Source organism: Nerophis ophidion, linkage group LG04, assembly GCF_033978795.1.
Source record: "Nerophis ophidion isolate RoL-2023_Sa linkage group LG04, RoL_Noph_v1.0, whole genome shotgun sequence".
NCBI classification, from domain to species: Eukaryota; Metazoa; Chordata; class Actinopteri; order Syngnathiformes; family Syngnathidae; genus Nerophis; species Nerophis ophidion.
In genome coordinates, this window is record NC_084614.1 from 44,669,132 (window position 1) to 44,691,750 (window position 22,619).

The window sequence follows — 22,619 nt, forward strand, 5'->3', positions numbered from 1 at the left end:
ATCTTAAAATCCTTTTTTTTTTTTTTTTTTCTAAAAACTCGACAGTGTGCTTTGTAACCCGACAGTGTGCTTTAAAACATATACTTACACACACACACACACACACACACACACACACTCACACACACACACACACACACACACACACACACACACACACACACACACACACACACACACACACACACACACACTGTTATTCATACATACAAACGTACATACTGTACATAGGTACCTACGCTCCCACATACATACACAAATACAGAACATACCTTCATATTCCAAGTTCGTGCATATACACGCACATTCATGGTACTAACATACACATACTGTACATATACATTCACTGTACAAACATACATATACTGTACATATACATTCACTGTACAAACATACATATACTGTACATACACATTCACTGTACAAACAAACATACATATACACATACTGTACATATACATTTACTGTACAAACATTCATATACACATTCTGTTCATATACAAGTACATATACATACATACACTCATGCACATAATCACGTTCCATCAAACATATATCAATGTTGTTGCCCTAGGGTAAACTGGGTAACACATGGCATATTGACAAAGCTTAACCTATTGCTACTATAACAATCTACAAGATTAATATAGGTTGCCTCGCTCCCTTCCCTTCCATCTTTCGGTATTCCTTTTTATTTAATTATTTTTTAATTGTATTTGTCTTTCTAGTTAGTATGTATACGTATTGTTGCATTTGAACAACTGTATTGTTGATAATAGAGGTAAACTATTGATATTGTTCATGATCAATAGCGCTTTTTCTATTGGTATTTGTATTGCTCCAGTTGTAGTGTAAAAACGATCATTGTCATTTCTCTATTATTATTTATTTCACTAACTGCTTATTTGCTATCACTTTTACGATCATATTTGTACATATCGTATGTGCTGGTGTTGTTCTATTGTTGTTGTTTTTGTTGTGTTTGCTGTTGTTGTTTTTGTCTCTCTGTCTAATCCCCCTCTTATCCCCACAATTTCCCCCTCTGTCTTCCTTTTTTTCTCTTTCTATCCCCTCCTGCACCAAATGATAATATAAATGCATTTAATAAAGTCAAATTCAAATAAGGCAACAAGAGAATTATCCTACAGTTCTCTTCTGTATAGTAAATCTGAACAGCCGATATGGGCATCTACATCAACTATATGATTTGCCTGAGAAGCTGGACAAGACAAAAAATAAATAAATAAAAATAAAACTGATGTTTATTGGGATAAGGTAAACCTCTGTTCAGTGTTTTAACATAAAAGAGTTTGATTGTGAGGCATTAAAAGCCACAAAATGCAAAGGGTCCATCAGACCCACAAATGCTGGTTGAGTAACAACAATATGACCATTACAGAACGGTTTAAAAAAATTTAAAAAAGCGGTCCATCCATCCATTTTTTACCTCTTGTCCCTTTCGGGGTCATGGAGGGTCGCTGGAGCTTATCTCAGCTGCATTTGGGCGGTAGGCGAGGTACACCCTGGACAAGTTGCCAGTTCCCAGCTGCGTTACCATGGAGAATCACGATGTGTACTAACATTTTTTGATGATGTCTAACACTTGAAATAAATATATTCATATATACACTCCTTTATCCAGATCTGCACCAAAGTATTTTCTTTAATGATAGTATCATCTAAATAATTGGATGCACGTATAGTTCCTACACTTTCTATTGTAAGAATGATATAGTTAATCAAAATAGGACAATATTGTTCAGTATTTTTTTTTAAGTTCAATTTTATATTAATTTAATACTATTTTAAAATAAAATTATGGTGTAGTGGTGTTTTTTTGACACCTTAGCAGCAGAAGCATTTAGCTCACAAGACCACAAGAGGGAACCAACAGGCTAAAAAGAGTCCAAGGGCCATGACGTCACCGTGACCAATCCTGTACTGCTTTGGTTTGGAAAAACATTTAATGTAAGTTATACTAGATTGTAATATGTTATGACATAGTTTTATAAATGTTATTGACTGTCTTAAAGGAGGATTCCATAAAAAAGTGATACCTACATTCAGACATACTGGTATAATTTGAAAAGAATAAAGCACTAAATAACTATTACATCATCCACTCACAGTAACTGTCAATAAATAAAATGATAAAAAGAAAAGTAAAAGGTAATGGCCAAAATTGTATTATATTTATATAGTATTAGGATCATCTGAAATCCATCCATCCATTGTCTACAGCTTGTCCGTTACGGGGTTGCGGAGGTGATGGAGCCTATCCCAGCTGCACAAGGGCGGAAGGCGGGTTACACCCTGGACAAATCATTCAGGGCAAACACAGATAGACAGGCAACATTCCCAATCTATTTTATTAAATCCATCTGTTCATCCATTTTTCTACTGCTTGCCCATGTTGGTGTCACAGGTGGACTGGAGCCTATCCCAGCTGCACTTGGCCAGAAGGCAAGGTGCACCCTGGACAAGTTATATTTTATCTAACTGTTTTTAATTTCAGAACTGTCAAAAAAGACAATCATTAATAAATATTTGCAAACAACCATCTCTGATATCAAACTTGTATGTGTCGTGCTTACCGTTTATCATCATATTATTCAGGACATTCCATGCAAATGAGTGGTGAAGGAAAAATCAATTCACATCCAATACACAATTCCTATTCATCACAATTTTAAGTCAATTAAAAAGATATATAAAAAAAACGCATTAAAATTTCTAATATATTGCGTAACTATGGCAATATGATTTACAAGCAAAGTTTAAAACAGGTCACTTGAATGGGAACCCACCCTGTGCTCATTTTTTGTATCGGCTCTGCTCGTGGGACATCCATCCATTTACTGCCGCTTATTCCCTTTGGGGTTGCGGGGGGCGCTGGTGCCTATCTCAGCTACAATCGGGCAGAAGGCGGTGTACACCCTGGACAAGTCGCCACCTCTTCGCAGGGCCAACACAGATGGACAGACAACATTCACACTCATTTAGTGTTGCCAATCAACCTATCCCCAGGTGCATGTCTTTGAAAGTGTGAGGAAGCCGGAAAACCCGGAGGGAACCCACGCATTCACAGGGAGAACATGCAAACTCCACACAGAAAGATCCCGAGTCCGGATTGAACCCAGGACTACTCAGGACCTTTGTATTGTGAGGCAGACGCACTAACCCCCTGTTCCACCGTGAAGCCCCGGTGGGACATACTGTCACATATCCCCAGTCTTGACGTCTTATTCTGTTCACACACGTCTGCACTTTCTCTCTGGCAAAATACATTTTAGGTCAAATGTTTTGTGCCATAGGAAGACGATTTGGGGAAATCCGGTCTTGGGAGGTTTTTTAGTAACTTTCGGGATAAATTGTACTTCTAAGAGTAGTTTTAATTGAACATACTTTTACTTTTACTTGGGTATTTTTATAGAGAAGAAACTGTACTTTTACTCCGCTCCATTTATCTACATTAAGCTCGCTACTCGCTACTGATTTTTATCGATCTGTTAATACACATTTTTTTTGTTTTGGCTTGTCGGACAGACCTTCATAGTAGGATCTATCGCATGCCTGCGTTTCACCAATCAAATGCAGTCACTGGTGACGGTTGACTCCGTTTCACCAATCAAACAGAGCCACATGAATAACTGCCCAAAAAGTTTCAGTGGCAAACAACAACAACAACAATGGCAGAGATGACAACGAACGCAAACACCCCTGGCCTCACATAAAATCGATGTTCACGCTTCAGACAACCAAAAAAAAAGTTATGTAATGCGTTCTCATATGTGTCTCCCCAAACAAGTGGACATTTCAGCTCACATGAACTCAACGTCAAATTTGAGGAAGCACATCGCCATAAGTAACGTTAGTAGTCATTTTGTCTGTCACCGCGGGCTAATGTTAGCTTCCGAGCTATGAATCACTGTCAAATGTGCGTAGTTTGGGTATAATTTAATAACGTACTGCAGCCTCATAGACGGACAGACACACACACATGCATACAAACACCAATCAGAAGTGCACATGTGTTCCCAGGTGCAGCCCACACCTATCAGAGTTTATGATTTGGGTGAAGGCTAACTTGTTATTTTCCTTTGTAAATCTCTGCCTACTGAGCTAATGGTGCTGTTACGTTATTGTGGCTCAATTTGCCTTAATTGTTTTTATTTTAATGTATTATTACTTCCATCCATCCATTTTCTACCGCTTATTCCCTTTGGGGTTCCGGGGGGCGCTTGTGCCTATCTCAGCTACAATCGGGCGGAAGGCGAAGTACACCCTGGACAAGTCGCCACCTCATCGCAGGGCCAAAACAGATAGACGGAAAACATTCACACTCACATTCACACACTAGGGACAGTTTAGTGTTTGCCAATCAACCTATCTATCCCCAGGTGCATGTTTTTGGAAGCGGGAGGAGGGAACCCACGCATTAAAAGGGCGAACATGCAAACTCATATTATTACTTAATACATTTTATTATATCATTGTAATAATAATATTTTAAAAATAATATATTTTTCCGCTCGGGGAATATTAAAGTATTTTTGCTTCTGATATATTATTGTTTTACTTGCTTAAGAGATATTCTTGGCTCTGAATTTGTTCATTGCTATTCTTATGTATTTGTGCATTGTTTGTTGCTGTCATCATTAAATTAACAGGTTACTCAGTATTTGAGTAGTTTTTCACAACATACTTTTTACTTTTACCCAAGTAAATATTTGGGTGACTATTCCTTACTTTTACTTAAGTAATAAATCTCTAAGGTAACAGTACTCTTACTTGAGTACGATTTCTGGCTACTCTACCCACTTCTGATCATGATGCAAGACAGTGTAGTGTAGACACTACACACACACACAAACACACACACACACACACACACACACACACACACACACATCGTCATTCCCAGAAAAAGACTGACGCAAAGTTAACTTTGTAACCAGCTCTTATGCTGACTTATAACTTAGCATTCTACGTGTTAAATAATCAGTAGCGTGGAAAAACAACTTGCCTCTAGAAATATGGGGAAATAATTACAAAATAACTACATTCACTAACTTTGTTACAGAAAATATCAATTCGAATAATACATAATGTTGGCTATAGAAAACCTACAAACCCTTTATTTATTGAATCAACAATACTGAAATTCCACGATACAGGGAATTTCCAAACAGCTAGTATTTTGTACAAAACAAACTATTACCTGCTAGAGAAGAAATATAACCTCATAGCAAAATGTGTATGCACATACAACACTTGAGACCTTTAGCATATCAGTATGTGGAATTACATTACCAAATGGGTTGAGCAGTTTCAGAGGTTGTTGAAACAAAACATGTTTACAGTGTATAAGGAAGAGAAACAATGATATTTATTGAAAATAAAATATGATGGATTGCTTTACGTGAATCGTAACTGACTTAACTATCTATGAAGAGAACTGTTGTACAAACCCTGTTTCCATATGAGTTGGGAAATTGTTTTACATGTAAATATAAACGGAATACAATGATTTGCAAATCATTTTCAACCCATATTCAATTGAATATGCTACAAAGACAACATATTTGAAGTTAAAACTGATAAACATTTTTTTTTTTTTCAAATAATCATTAACTTTAGAATTTGATGCCAGCAACACGTGACAAAGAAGTTGGCAAAGGTGGCAATAAATACTGATTAAGTTGAGGAATGCTCATCAAACACTTATTTGAAACATCCCACAGGTGTGCAGGCTAATTGAGAACAGGTGGGTGCCATGATTGGGTATAAAAGCAGCTTCCATGAAATGCTAAGTAATTCACAAACAAGGATGGGGCGAGGGTCACCAATTTGTAAGAACAGCATTTCTCAACGAGCTATTGCAAGGAATTTAGGGATTTTACCATTTACGGTCCGTAAAATCATCAAAAGGTTCAGAGAATTTGGGGAAATCACTGCATGTAAGCGAGGATATTACGGACTTTTGATCCCTCAGGCGGTACTGCATCAAAAACTGAAATCAGTGTGTAAAGGATATCACCACATGGGCTCAGGAACACTTAATAAAACCACTGTCAGTACCTATAGTTGGTCGCTACATCTGTAAGTGCAAGTTAAAACTGTACTATGCAAAGCCAAAGGCATTTATCAACAACACCAGGGAACGCCGCCGGCTTCGCTTGGCCCGAATTCATCTGACATGGACTGATGCAAAGTGGTAAAGTGTTCTGTGGTCTGACGAGTCCACATTTCAAATTATATTTGGAAACTGTGGACGTGGTGTCCTCCGGAACAAAGAGGAAAATAACCATCCGGATTGTTATAAGCGAAAAGTTCAAAAGCCAGTGTCTGTGATGGTATGAGGGCGTATATTCCAAGATGGGCTGCGGCTTGCAGAAGCTCTTGGTAGAAAGGGAACATTTGGCAAAAATACCGGACAATTCTGCAAATTTCATGGCTGGCTTACAGCGTGGAAACTCCATGATCACTTACGACCGCCAGACAATTCTGGATGTGTATAGATCGGGCCGTTTTGGACTAAAAAGATGTGTGTACGTTGGACCACCTCGCTAGCATGGGAATACTTTGCCGGCTACATCCAGCGGCCTGTGAAGCAGCAAAGTATAGTACCGGTGGGGGCCGTCTACGGAAGACACGCAAGAGGTGTGATCGGAAACAGAAGCACGGATGCCGAGCGGGGCTAACAACAAAGCAAAAGGCTAATCCCCACAGAACACCGCTTCCTTCCACCCTGAAGTTGGATTTAATTGGAAAGTGCGAGCCTGCTAATCTGGGTGAGGAGTCTGCTAAATTAGAACACGTTTTTTTTGCTATGACTGTTTCAGAGTTGGACCTGCGTTCTACTGAGGTGGAAAATTATGATGCGTTCAGTTTATCGCAGCACCAAGCAAACAATCGTAAAATTCCCGTCATATCAATTCCTAGATATGGTCGTAATTATTTTAAGTGCACTGTGCATAATAAACACAACATTATTAATATTGCTACTACGGATAATTTGATCAAAAACTCCTTAAAACAGGCCACGACCTATAATATAGGCTTTTTAAACATAAGATATTTGTCTCCCAAAACGTTATTAGTTAATGAGGTCATCAGAGACAACAATCTTAACGTCATCGGTCTCAGCGAAACCTGGCTTAAACCAAATGATTTTTTTGCGCTAAATGAGACATCTCCTCCTAACTATATGAATGCGCACATTGCCCGTCCCCTTAAAAGGGGTGGGGGGGTCGCACTAATATACAACGAAAACTTTAACCTTAGTCCTGACCTAAATAATAAATATAAATCATTCGAGGTGCTTACTATGAGGTCTGTCACACAGCTGCCTCTATACCTGGCTGTTATCTACCGCTCCCCAGGGCCCTATTCGGACTTCATCAATGAATTCTCAGAGTTCGTTGCTGATCTAGTGACGCACGCCGATAATATAATTATAATGGGGGACTTTAATATCCATATGAATACCCCATCGGACCCACCGTGCGTGGGGCTCGAGACTATAATTGATAGCTGTGGTCTTACACAAATAATAAATGAACCCATGTATCGCAATGGTAATACGATAGACCTAGTGCTTGTCAGGGGTATCACCGTTTCCAAAGTTATGATACTCCCGTGTACTAAAGTAATGTCCGATCATTACCTTATAAAATTCGAGGTTCAGGCTCATGTTCGGCAAGCTAATAATAATAAAAACTGCTATAGCAGCCGCAACATTAATGCTGCCACAACGACAACTCTTGCTGGCCTACTGCCCTCGGTAATGGCACCATTCCCAAATTATGTGGGCTCTATTGATAACCTCACTAACAACTTTAACGACGCCCTGCGCGAAACCATTGATAGTATAGCACCGCTGAAGTTAGAAAAGGCTCCAAAAAAGCGTACCCCATGGTTTACAAAAGAAACTAGAGCTTAGAAATGATCATGTAGAAAGCTGGAACACAAATGGCGCGCGACTAAACTTGAGGTTTACCATCAAGCCCGGAGTGATAGTTTAATAATTTATAAACGCATGCTTACCTTAGCTAAAGCTAAATATTACTCAAATCTCATCCGCCTTAATAAAAACGATCCTACATTTCGTTTAGTACGGTAGCATCGCTAACCCAACAAGGGACTTCTTCATGTAGCTCCACCCGCTCGGCAGATGACTTTATGAAATTCTTTAATAAGAAAATTTAACTCATTAGAAAGGAGATTAAAGACAATGCGTCCCAGCTACAACTGGGTTCTATTAACACAGATACGACTGTATATACGGCGGATACTGCCCCTCAAAATAGTTTCTCTCGTTTTGATGAAATAACATTAGAAGTATTGTTACAACGTGTAAATGGAATAAAACAAACATCATGTTTACTTGACCCACTTCCTGGGAAACTTATCAAGGAGCTTTTTGTATTATTAGGTGCATCAGTGCTAAATATTACAAACTTATCACTTTCCTCTGGCACTGTTCCCCTCGCATTCAAAAAAGCGGTAACCTCGATCCTGACCTCATGGTAAACTACCGACCGGTGTCTCACCTTCCCTTTATTTAAAAAATCCTCGAAAAAATTGTTGCGGAGCAGCTAAATGAACACTTAGCGTCTAACAATCTATGTGAAACCTTCAATCCAGTTTCAGGGCAAATCACTTACGGAGACAGCCCTTGATAAAATGACTAATGATCTATTGCTAACGATGGATTCTGATACGTCATCTATGTTGCTGCTCCTCTATCTTAACACTGCTTTCGATACCGTCGATCAAAATATTTCATTAGAGCGTATCAAAACACGAATTGGTATGTCAGACTTAGCCCTGTCTTGGTTTAACTCCTATATTACTGACAGGATGCAGTTCGTCTCCCATAACAATGTGACCTCGGACTACGTTAAGGTAACGTGTGGAGTTCCCCAGGGTTCGGTCCTTGGCCCTGCACTCTTCAGCATCTACATGCTGCCGCTAGGTGACATCATACGCAAATACTGTGTTAGCTTTCCCTGTTATGCTGATGACACTCAACTCTACATGCCCCTAAAGCTGACCAACACGCCGGATTGTAGTCAGCTGGAGGCGCGTCTTAAAGAAATTAAACAATGGATGTCCGCTAACTTTTTGCAACTCAACGCCAAAAAAACGGAAACGGATACCAACCTCTATTTAATAATACAACTTTAACATTTGACAACCAAACAATTAAACAAGGCGCCTCGGTAAAGAATCTGGGTATTATCTTCGACCCAACTCTCTCTTTTGAGTCACACATTAAAAGCGTTACTAAAACGGCCTTCTTTCATCTCCGTAATATCGCTAAAATTCGCTCCATTTTGTCCACTGACGACGCCGAGATTATTATCCATGCGTTTGTTACGTCTCGCCTCGATTACTGTAACGTATTATTTTCGGGTCTCCCCATGTCTAGCATTAAAAGATTAGAGTTGGTACAAAATGTGGCTACTAGACTTTTGACAAGAACAAGAAAGTTTGATCTAATTTTGCCTATACTGGCTCACCTGCACTGGCTTCCTGTGCACTTAAAGGGGAACATTATCACAATTTCAGAAGGGGTTAAAACCAAATAATATCAGTTCCCAGTGGCTTGTTTTATTTTTCAAAGTTTTAAAAAAAATTTACCCATCACGCAATATCCCGAAAAACGGCTTCAAAGTGCCTGATTTTCACCATCGGTATATCCACCCCTCTATTGTCATGTGACGTCACTGCGTAAAGCCAATGTAACAAACAAACATGGCGGATAGAACAGAAAGGTATAGCGACATTAGCTCAGATTCAGACTTGGATTTCAGTGGTTTAAGAGATTTAACAGATTACGCATTTATTGAAACGGATGGTTGGAGTGTGGAGGCAGATAGCAAAAACGAAATTGAAGATGAAACTGAAGCTATTGAGCCATACCACGACAGACAGCTGCAACGAGGACGAATTCGGCGATCGCCTTCTAACCAACGATTGCATCTTTTGATCACTGGTGCAACTTGCATCTGTCGATTGGTATGTGTTTGTTTGGCATTAAATGTGGGTGGAGGGAAAGGCTGGATGCAAATTAGCTTGCAGTCATGCCGTGACCAAATATGTCTGATTAGCACGCTCCACATAAGTCAATAACATCAACAAAACTCACCTTTGTGATTTCGTTGACTTTATCGCTGGAAATGCATCTGCTTTGAGTGTCGCAGGATATCCACACATCTCTGTGCCATCTCTGTCGTAGCATCGCTATCGTCGGTAAAGTGTGCAGAACAAACGAGAGACTTTCGCATCTTTTGACCACAGCTGCAACTTAAATCCGTTGATTGGTATGTGTTTGTTTGGCATTAAATGTGGGTGGAGGGAAAGGCTGTATGCAAATATAGCTACAAATAAGGCATAATGATGCAATATGTACATACAGCTAGCCTAAATAGCATGTTAGCATCGATTAGCATGCCGTGACCATTGATATGTCTGATTAGCACACTCCACGTAAGACAACTTGAATCTGTCCCTGATCGTGTTGTTACACCCTCAGACAACACATCGACGAGGCATAATATCTCCATGGTACGGAAAACAGTCGAAAAAACGTAAAATAACAGAGCTGATTTGACTTGTGTGTGTAATGTGTTTGAGAAAATGGTGGATTGCTTCCCGTTGTGACGTCACGGGTGAAAGGTCATTGCTCTGACAGTGAACAATTGAAAGGTGTTTCAATCGCCAAATTCACCCTTTTAGAGTTTGGAAATCGGTTAAAAAAACATATGGTCATTTTTCTGCAACATCAAGGTATATATTGACGCTTACATAGGTCTGGTGATAATGTTCCCCTCTTAGATGTGACTTTTAAGTTTTACTACTTACGTATAAAATACTACACGGTCTAGCTCCAGCCTATCTTGCCGACTGTATTGTACCATATGTAACGGCAAGAAATCTGCGTTCAAAGGACTTATTAGTGATTCCCAGAGCCCAAAAAAAGTCTGCGGGCTGTAGAGTGTTTTCCGTTCGGGCTCCAGTACTCTGGAATGCCATCCCGGTAACAGTTCGAAATGCTCCCTTAGTAGAAGCATTTAAGTCTCACCTTAAAACTCATTTGTATACTCTAGCCTTTAAATAGACTCCCTTTTCAGACCAGTTGATCTGCCGTTTCTTTTCTTTTTCTCCTATGTCCCACTCTCCCTTGTGGAGGGGGTCCGGTCCGGTGGCCATGGATGAATTACTGGCTGTCCAGAGAGTCGGGACCAAGGATGGACCGCTCATCCAGAGTCGGGACCCAGGTTGGACCGCTCGCATGTGTATCAACTCGAGACATCTCTGCGCTGCTGATCCGCTGCTGAATCGCCTCCGCTTGGGATTGTTTCCTGTTGGTTCCACTAAGGACGGGACTCTCGCTACTGTGTTGGATCCACTTTGGACTGGACTTTCACGGTCGTGTTGGATCCACTATGGATTGAACTTTCACAGTATCATGTTAGACCCGCTCGACATCCATTGCCTTCGGTCCCCCAGAGGAGGGGGATTGCCCACATATGCAGTCCTCTCCAAGGTTTCTCATAGTCATCATTGTCACTGTCACCGACGTCCCGCTGGGTGTGAGCTTTCTTTGCCCTTATGTGGGCTCTACCGAGGATGTCGTTGTGGTTTGTGTTGTGGTTTGTGCAGCCCTTCGAGACACTAGTGATTTAGGGCTGTATAGATAAACATTGATTGATTGATTGATTTATTGATTTATTGATATTAGAGCCCAAGGCATGGGTAACTTACACATCTGTGATGGCACCATTAATGCTGAAAGGTACATACAGGTTTTGGAGCAACATATGTTATCATGGACGCCCCTGCTTATTTCAGCAAAACAATGTCAAGCCACGTGTTACAACAGCGTGGCTTCGTAGTAAAATAGTGCGGGTACTTTCCTGGCCCGCCTGCAGTCCAGTCCCATCGAACATTTGTGGCGCATTATGAAGAGTAAAATACGACAGCGGAGACCCCGGACTGTTGAACGACTGAAGCTCGACATAATTCAAAAATGGGAAAGAATTCCTCTTTCAAAGCTTCAACAATTAGTTTCCTCTGTTCCCAAACGTTTATTGAATGTTGTTAACAGAAAAGGTGATGTAACACAGTGGTGAACATGCCCTTTCCCAACTACTTTGGCACGTGTTGCAGCCATGAAATTCTATTTTTTATTATTATTTGCAAAAAAAAAAAAGTTTATGAGTTTGCATATCAAATATGTTGTCTTTGTAGTGCATTCAATTGAATATGGGTTGAAAAGGATTTGCAAATCATTGTATTCCGTTTATATTTACATCCAACACAATTTCCCAACTCATATGGTAACGGGGTTTGTATTTGGATAACATTGATATAACTGCTACAAATTGAAAACAGGAAGTGAACATATATGTGTAAGGAACGGCTTTGTTGTGGAAAATGGGTAGGAATAAATACCGTATTTCCTTGAATTGCAGCAGGGCATATAGTATGCGCCTGCCTTGAATTACTGCCGGGTCAAACTCGCTTCGCAAAATAATTAGCGCATGCTTAGTATTACCACCTGGTCAAACTCGTGACGTCACAAGTGACACTTCCCTTGTCATGATTTTCAAAATGGAGGAGGCTGATTTAAATACCGGTAATTTGAAATCGCATAAAGGGAAGAAGATTAAGAGCTATTCAGTAAGATTTAAGGTCCAAGCTTACATCACATTCAAATTTTTACTGCATGCCTTTGGTAAGTGCCGGAGTGAGAAGAGGTTTTAAAATAATTAGCGCATGATTACTTTTACCGCATGCCTTTGGTAAGCGCAGGAGTGAGAAGAGGTTTTAAATTAATTAGTGCCCCGGCGGCAATTCAAGGAAATACGGTAAGCTCGTCTTCCTACTCCTTTTTGAGCATGTTGTAAAGAGAAATGTAAAAGACGCGATATATCCTGTTGAAACTGCTATCTTGTTCGAAATCAGAATCAGAATTATTTTATTGTCATTGTATGGAAACAACGAAATTGAACCGCAATCCAGCTCAGCGCTTTTAAAACAACCTACATAAAATAGCCTTAAGACAACAACAAATAATATTCATTCATACTATCTATTTTTATGTCCAAACATTTACTTATTTTCCACTTTCTCATAACAGCTGTTCTCTATTAAAAAGTGTTATCAATACCGTATTTGTTAACCAATTCAAACCACTCAAAAGTCACCATTGTCCATGCTAATGTTAATAAATTGCTAGCATTGTAAGGTTACCATGTTATTTTTTTGGAAAAGTTATGTTTGTATTTACCTTAGAGTCTATTATTTAGTTACGTGATACGTGTGAACTATTAGCATGTTAGCGTACTATCTTTTTTTCAAATTTAAACTGCTATACACCTCAGACTGATTTTAGGAACTTCACACATGCTTACTATTATGACATCTTTTTTGCTCGTTTATGCTGTTATACACCTCAGAGTCTTATATTTAGTTACTGGACACATACTAACGGTTGGTACTTCACTCATGCTTACTGTTAACATGTCATCTTTTTTTTAACGAATATATGCCGGTACACACCTCGTTTGTTTAGTTACTGGACACATGATAACTGTTAGCATATGATCTTTTTTGTTAATTTATACAGGTATACACCCCAGAATATGTTTTTATTTGATTCATAACTGTTTGCATATCAGCATGACAATGTTATCGTGCTATCTTTTTTGCTAATTGGTGCTGACACCTCAGAGTCTAATGTTTTTTTACTGAACACATGCTAACTGTTTGCAAGCAATCTGTTTTGTTATGTTATGCTGATATACACATGAGACTTTAATGTTTAGTTACTTAATGTTACATGCTAACTGTCAACATGGCAAGGTTAGCATGATATCTTTTTTCACTATTTTCTTCTGGTATACACCTCAGAATCTGGTGTTTAGTTACTGGACACATGCTAACTGTTAGCATGCTATCGTTTTTGCTATTGTCTGCTTGTATACACCTCAGAGTCAAATATTTTGATACTTTACGCATGCTTACTGTTAACAAGCCATCTTTGTTTACTTATCTATGCAGGTATACATCTCAGAGTCTAATGTTTAGTGACTGGGCAAATGCTAAATGTTAGCATGCTATCTTTTTTGTTAATTTATACTGGCATACACCACAGAGTCTAACATGCAGTTACTTGACAAAATGATAACTTTTAGCATGTTAGCATGGCAATGTTAGCATGCTCACTTTTTAACAAATTTTGTAGGTCTACTCATAGATCTAACTATAAAGGTATATATACGTATATAAACATATATAAGATGCACTGGAGTATAAGTTGCATTTGATATTCTACTTTCAAGCATGTTTTACTCAATAAAGGTCATAAAATCTCAGCAACACGCTGTAATATCTTACTGAGATCATTTAGGACCAAAACACCTAAAACAAGTAAAACACTCTAACATAAAATCTGCTTAGTGAGAATAAATATCTTATCAGACAGAAAATAAGCAAATATCACCCTTATTTGAGATATTTCATCTTACTTAGAGTTCAGTTTTTGCAGTGTAGAATGGCCAAAGGTATAGATATTAATGTTCAAATTGAAGGAAACGAAAACTACAAATAAAATTAGTTCTAATATACCTAAAATACCATATATAATGATGCATTATGTACATACAGCCAGCATAAATAGCATGTTAGCATCGATTAGCTTGCAGTCATGCAGTGACCAAATATGTCTGATACGCACTGTACACAAGCCAATAACACCAACAAAGCTTACCTTTGTGGATTCACGCACAGCATAAAATGTTTGGTGGACAAAATGAACCAAAGAAGGAGTGGCATAAAACAGTTTTTTCTGTGGCAGCATCAAAGAAAGTTGTACATGGAAACAAACTAAGTTGCATTCAAGAACTGCGTGCCAAACACTTTCATCAGTGAAGCATGTTTAATCTAAACAGCGGGATTTCTAACCATTTGTAAAACAAAAATCATATTTTTTCTTCATCTTTTTACATTTTCATACATTTTCGTAAAAAGCTCCAGGGCGCCGCTGGAGGGCCGCTTGTGGCTCGAAAAAACGTGCATTGCCGACCCCCGTTTTAAGGGGATGAACTCCAAAACATATTTTCTTGACTGGATGTCAAATAGTACACGTAATATTCTCCTGCTCACCTTGATGGGAAAGTAGTCCCGCATGTAGTCCCACATTCTTATGCCACACAGGTAAGGCACCCTCCGCCCTCCGCGCGCCGGAGTGTCGTAGTCCAGGAACCACCAGACCGAGTAGATAACGCTGACCAACCAGAAGCGAGTAAAGAGCAGGTAGAGGAACAGGAAGATACATGTAGGTGCTGAGGAGACAACATTCATAATAATATTGGAATCCATGTATTCATAGTGCAGTGATAGAGAGCTTGTACAGTAACTAAATATAACATAACATAAATGCCACACAGACTCACCCAAGCCGAGGAAGGAGAAGACCCATTGCAGCACGGCGGCTGTCTGTAGTCTCCTGCCTAGCGGCACGTCCAAGGGGGCCAGGGCGATCTTCATGTTGTCTCGGAAGAAGCACTGAAACTCTCGCACGCCTGCGACTGCTAGCAGGAGGAGGCGGTGAAGTGGGTCCAAGGTCTCCGTTTCCTCCCTGTGGATCTTTTATCTCACTCAATCTCAGCTCACCTTTGACCCCGCGGCGCTCGCCAGAGCACTCCCTTTGTAGAACACAGCGCTCGCACTGAATAGGAGATCTTTGACCCGCATTTCCACAGCACTTCTTTAAAATCAGCACAGCACTCCTGTCGTAGAGAGGCTCTTTGACCGGGGTTTGGGTTTTGTTTTTTTGCTGTTGTTGCAAATGTATTTTGACTAGTTTCTGGAAAACAAATTGCAGTACATTCCTGTCTTTGCATGTAAAAGATATTTAACTTGTAGGTCCTCAAAAACAGCAGAGCGCTCCTGACATGTTGGGGATCTGACTAGCGTTTTTGTAGTAGGTTCTTTAAAGGCCTACTGAAACCAACAACTATGCTTATTTTGACGCGTGCTTGTGATGTTATTGGTTAAACCGGACATTTTATCCCAGTACCACTCACGGCTAAAAGTCGTCTGCTTTAATCGCATAATTACACAGTATTTGGACATCCGTGTTGCTGAATCTTTTGCAATTTGTTCAATTAATAATGGAGACTATAAAGAACATTGCTGTTGGTGGAAAGCAATGGATTGCAGCTGCCTTTAGCAACCAAAACACAGCTGGTGTTTCTTTGTTTGTTTTGTAGCTTTAGTATGGAACAGAGCGGTCAAGCGAACATGTTTCCCGACTACATGTCAACCGGCAGGTTTCGGTGAGAAAATTGTGGTAATAAGTCGGCTCTTACCGGAGACATCAGCGGAGCCTGCGTCCTGCTGCAGCAGCTGTCAAAAAGGCAGCTGTGACTTTCTTGGCTCCTCCATGGCTTCCATCAGAGACACTGGCGGTCACCAAACCCCTCCAACTTTCAGGTATGACTTTATAATATCACTAAAACACTAGTAACACAATAATCAGATAAGGGATTTTCCAGAATTATCCTAGTAAATGTGTCTAATAACATCTGAATCGCTCTCACTGCCCTCGCCTTTTTTTTCTTTCTAGTGTTTCACTCTAACTTTCCTCACCCACGAATCTTTCATCCTCGTTCAAATGAATGGGGAAATCGTCGCTTTCTTGGTCCGAATCGCTCTTGCTGCTGGTGGCTAAGATTATAAACAATGTGAGGAGACCGACAACCCGTGACGTCACGCGCACATCGTCTGCTACTTCCGGTACAGGGAATGCTTTTTTATTGGCGACCAAAAGTTGCGAACTTTATCGTCGATGTTCTCTACTAAATCTTTTCAGCAAAAATATGGCAATATCGCGAAATGATCAAGTATGACACATAGAATGGACCTGCTATCCCCGTTTGAATAAGAAAATCTCATATCAGTAGGCCTTTAACTGCCTTAAGATATTGGTGTGCCGGCAGGGCCAGCAAGGCCTTCTCTCCTGGCCTAACATAACCAGAAATCATGATCAATGATTGATTGATTGATTGATTGACTGATTGATTGAAACTTGTATTAGTAGATTGCACAGTACAGTACATATTCCGTACAATTGGCCACTAAATAGTATCACCCGAATAAGTTTTTCAACGTGTTTAAGTCGGGGTCCACATAAATCAATTCATGGTAATCATGGTTAAAGATAAAAGTAATTTTTCATTTACTTTCACCAAATATTATTCATATTCTCTTCATGTCATATTATGCTCCTCCCAATGCTGTTGTTTGTATGTTACAGTTTGTATCCAATTAATATTCAGCTAGCTTATATTGCCATGCTGTACCAAATCTGCCCAGGGCCTTCAGAATCAACAATGCGGGCGTCTGTGGACTGCAAGTGAATGGGCACATAGAGGCGATAGATAATTGCGATAGCCAATCAGATCACGAGTTGTTGTCAGTAAGGTCTTCTAGCTGGCCTCAAGTTAAACCTGACATTTACACGTCCTGTGATTGGATACTCACTTGGGACTCCCAAGTGAGTATCCAATCACAGGTTGCGAAAACAGGAAGTGGCACCGTAGCCAAACGAGCCAAAGAAAGCCACAGAAAACTCATCGGTTCTCACTTTTTTAACCCAGAAAGAGGGAGTGCAGAATGATGATTAGGTTGCAGATATATATTTGCAAAGCCATTTTCAAGAAAGATATTTAAAGAGAAACTACATATTGTAAGACGTTGATGGTCGACACCAGAACCTAGCTAAGCTGTCCCAGTGGTGAAAAGTTTCACTCGAATCAACCAATTACAAGCGGTACCACTGGCTTATACGGCGTCAAGTGGGTTCTACAAATTGTGAGTTAAAATATTTTATTCCTTTATTTTTTCATGTTTCATTTGTTTTATATCATTGATACAATTTTGACACTACCATGTAAGATATGTTTTAATTGTTTAAGCGGGTTTAATGAATGTTAAATGCGCCGAAATATAGACTATTTTGTACACTTGTTGAGGGGCTTCAAAGCTCAGTAGTGTGCAAATGGGTTTCTGCTCAGTATCTCCATCCCTGGCCATGTGGTGACATTAAGTACGCTATTTTGAGAAGTAAAGTCGGACTAAGTTGGACATCACTGGAGGCCTAGGTGAGAAACGCACGGTCCCCCACTGCATTTAGACCAGGGGTTCTTAACTTTTCTTACTTCGGGGCCCAAATTTTCCACTAGAGGGGTCCACGGGGCCCACTCAAATATTAACACTAAATTAGTCATCTCTACTCTTGATTTTAATCGTATTTATTAATTTTATTTAACTCACTTTACAATTACAGTTTACAACCGTGTCAAATAATATTAAAAAACACATGTTAATAACCAAAAATACCAATACATTTTTTTGAACACATAAACTTTAGGCATAGGTCAGGTGCATTAGAAAAATTCGTACTAACCAATTATGCTGCATAAAAAGGGAATCATAAATAAGTGACAACGATTTTATTTACATACAATTACTTTGTGCTAAAATAAATAAAAACAAAGCCCATTTCTATACAAGTTGGAAAATTGTGTTAGATGTAAATATAAACGGAATACAATGATTTGCAAATCATTTTCAACCCATATTCAGTTGAATATGCTACAAAGACAACATATCTGATGTTCAAACTGATGAACATTTTTTTTTCAAATAATCATTAACTTTAGAATTTGATGCCAGCAACACGTGACAAAGAAGTTGGGAAAGGTGGCAATAAATACTGATAAAGTTGAGTAATGCTCATCAAACACTAATTTGGAACATCCCACAGGTGTGCAGGCTAATTGGGAACAGGTGGGTGTCATAATTGGGTATAAAAACAGCTTCCCAAAAAATGCTCAGTCATTCACAAGAAAAGATGGGGCGAGGTACACCTCTGTGTCTTCAACTGCGTGAGCAAATAGTCAAACAGTTTAAGAACAACATGTCTCAAAGTGCATTTCAAGAAATTTAGGGATTTCAACATCTACAGTCCATAATATCATCAAAAGGTTCAGAGAATCTGGAGAAATCACTCCATGGCCGGAAACCAACATTGAATGACTGTGACTTTCGATCAAAAACCAACATCAATCTCTAAAGGATATCACCACATGGGCTCAGGAATATTTCAGAAAACCACTGTCCCTAAATACAGTTCGTCGCTACATCTGTAAGTGCAAGTTAAAGCTCTACTATGCAAAGCGAAAGCCATTTATCAACAACATCCAGAAACCCCGCTGGCTTCTCTGGGGCCGAGATCATCTAAGATGGACTGGTGCAAAGTGGAAAAATGTTCTGTGGTCTGATAAGTCCACATTTCAAATTGGTTTTGGAAATATTCAACATCGTGTCATCCGGACCAAAGGGGAAGCGAACCATCCAGACTGTTATTGACGCAAAGTTCAAAAGCCAGCATCTGTGATGGTACGGGGGTGCATTAGTGCTCAAGGCATGAGTAACTTACACATCTGTGAAGGCACCATTAATGCTGAAAGGTGCATACAGGTTTTGGAACAACATATGCTGCCATCTAAGCGCCGTCTTTGTCATGGACACCCCTGCTTATTTCAGCAAGACAATGCCAACCCACATTCAACACGTGTTACAACAACGTGGCTTCGTAAAAAAAAAAAAGTGCGGGTACTTTCCTGGCCCGCCTGCAGTCAGACCTGTCTCCCATCGGAAATGTCTGCCGCATTATGAAGTGTAAAATACGACAGCGGAGATCTCGGACTGTTGAACAACTGAAGCTCTACATAAAACAAGAATGGGAAAGAATTCCACTTTCAAAGCTTCAACAACTAGTTTCCTCAGTTCCCGAACATGTATTGAGTGTTGTTAAAAGAAAAGGTGATGTAACACAGTGTTGAACATGCCCTTTCCCAACTACTTTGGCACGTGTTGCAGCCATTAAACTCTAAGTTAATTATTATTTGCAAAAAAAAAGAGTAACAGTTTTTTTTTATTTTTTATCCAGAACACTGAGATGCCAGTTTTTTTTTACTGTAAAAAAAACACTGGTTTTTCATATACAGTATTACACTTGAACTCCACACTAAGGTAACGTGTGGAGTTCCCCAGGGTTCAGTTCTTGGCCCTGCACTCTTCAGTATCTACATGCTTCCGCTAAGCGACATCATACGCAAATACAGTGTTAACTTTCACTGTTATGCTGAAGACACCAAACTCTACATCCTCCTAAAGCTGACCAACACGCCGTATTGTAGTCAGCTGGAGGCGTGTCTTAATGAAACTAAACAATGGATGTCCGCTAATATATGATCTACGAGCCCAACCCATGGGCGAAGCCTGACCCGGGCCCTAGTGCGCCACCCTCCCAACCCCCACATAACACCGCCCCTGGTCGACATAGCTGTGAGCATATTGTTATGTAGCAATATTACCATATTTGCTACTTCTATGCTAAGACCTAATTTCTGTTACTTTTAAATCAGTGATCTGTATTATCAGATTTAGAGTTACAACAAGCAAATGGTAACAGGCATACTACATAATACTGTATCCTAGTACATACTTGCCAACCCTCCTGGATTTACCGGGAGACTCATGAAATTCAGCGCCTCTCCCAAAAACCTCCCGGGACAATTTTCCCCCCGAAAATCTCCCAAAATTCAGGCGGAGCTGGAGGCCACGCCCCCTCCAGCTCCATGAGAACCTGACTCAGCTGACTCAGCAATGTTGTGACCCTCTTAAACAGGACAATACTGCCATCTATTGTACATAGAATAGAATAGAATGTACTTTATTGATCCCTGGAGGAAATTAAGCACCACAGTTCGCTCCCAATAAAAAAATTATAATAATAAATAATATAATATATATAATGTATAATATATGAATAATATAAATGCAGTCTACATATATTCTACATTTAAGTGAGGTCAAGGAACATATGCATTAGAGAGTCTGTTCTGAAGCCCACAGTAAAGAGACGTAACTTCATCACGTCACCTGGTTATTGACTCCAACCCAATATATTACACCGTCGACGAGCAAAATGAAGAAATACGCTTGCAAGTTCCAGAACCATTGGAAACCAGAATTTCAGTTTATTAGGAGAGTTCGAAGGGGAAGGGGTATGTTGCCTGTAAATTTTGTAGAACAGACTTCTCCATTGAACACGGCGGAAGAACGGATATACTCAGTCATGAAAGGTCAGTGAACCACAAAGCGTCCGCAGCGCAGCATCGTTCACAACCCAGTATTATGGGCCACCTCGCAAAATGGAGACCCGATGGTGTAACTTATGCTGAGACAAAGATGGCTATGCTGATAGCTAGAAGCAACATCCCGTTCTCATTTGCGGATGTCTACAAAAAATCCGTGAAGGATATGTTCCCGGATACGGAGATCGCTAGACAATACGCAAATGGCAGAACAAAGATTACTCAAATAGTGAAAGGTAAGTGTTTTTTTTTTTTTTTGTAACCAGCAAGCACAGTATAGTTAGTAGAACAACTGTGTTTTTATTACTGTGTATTTGATAGGAGCCATCAGCAATTCAACTATTTATTTTATTTATATTAAATAAAATAAATATATATAGCTAGAATTCACTGAAAGTCAAGTATTTCATATATATATATATATATATATATATATATATATATATATATATATATATATATATATATATATGAATGAAATATATATGAAATACTCGAGTTGGTGAATTATACTCCTTCTCTCTTAACCACTACCCCCGCCCCCAACCACGCCCCCAACCACGCCTCCGCCCCACCCCCGACCACGCCCCCCCACCTCCCGAAATCGGAGGTCTCAAGGTTGGCATGTATGTCCTAGTAGGCATTTATTTAGCTTAATAACAACCTGAGATGAAATTATACAACTTACATATGTGATAGTACTAATTTATTCGATCACGTTGCATAACATAACACAACGATGTACATACAGTACAGGCTAAAGGTTTGGACACACCTTCTCATTCAATGTGTTTTCATAATTTCCATGACTATTTACATGGTAGATTGTCACTGAAGGCATAAAAACTATGAATGAACATGTGGAGTTATGTGCTTAATAAAAAAAGGTGAAATACCTGAAAACATGTTTTGCATTCTATCCATCCATCCATTTTCTACAGCTTGTCTCTTTCGGGGTCGCGGGGGGCGCTGGAGCCTATCTCAACTGCATTCGGTCAGAAGGCGGCGTACACCCTGGACAAGTCGCCACCTCATCGCAGGGCCAACACAGATAGACAGACAACATTCACACTCACATTCACACACTGTTATTCTAGTTTCTTCAAAATAACCCCCCTTTGCTCTGATTACTTTTTTTGCACACTCTTAGCATTCTCTCGATGAACTTCAAGAGGTAGTCACCTGAATGGGTTTTCACTTAACAGGTGTGCTTGAAGCTCATCAAAAGAATACCAAGAATGTGCAGAAGCAGTAATCGGAGCAAAGGGTGGCTATATTGAAGAAAATGGGTGGATGCCTAAAATATAAAACATGTTTTCAGTTATTTCATCTATTTATGTTAAGTACATAACTCCACGTGTTCATTCATAGTTT

The 22,619-nt window shown here is 39.6% G+C and overlaps 1 protein-coding gene across 1 annotated transcript in view; it reads right to left on the reverse strand.

Annotated features, from left to right (window-relative positions):
• mogat2 (monoacylglycerol O-acyltransferase 2) overlaps positions 1-15,721 on the reverse strand; it is a 66,900-nt gene extending 51,179 nt beyond the window's left edge. The window contains exons 1-2 of the mRNA XM_061898150.1: positions 15,471-15,721; positions 15,181-15,359 (exon numbers count right to left, since the gene is read on the reverse strand). Of these exons, the coding sequence (XP_061754134.1) occupies positions 15,181-15,359; positions 15,471-15,564 (273 nt within the window). The 5' untranslated portion in view covers positions 15,565-15,721. The remainder of the gene's footprint in view (positions 1-15,180; positions 15,360-15,470) is intronic.
• Positions 15,722-22,619: the final 6,898 nt, after the last annotated feature.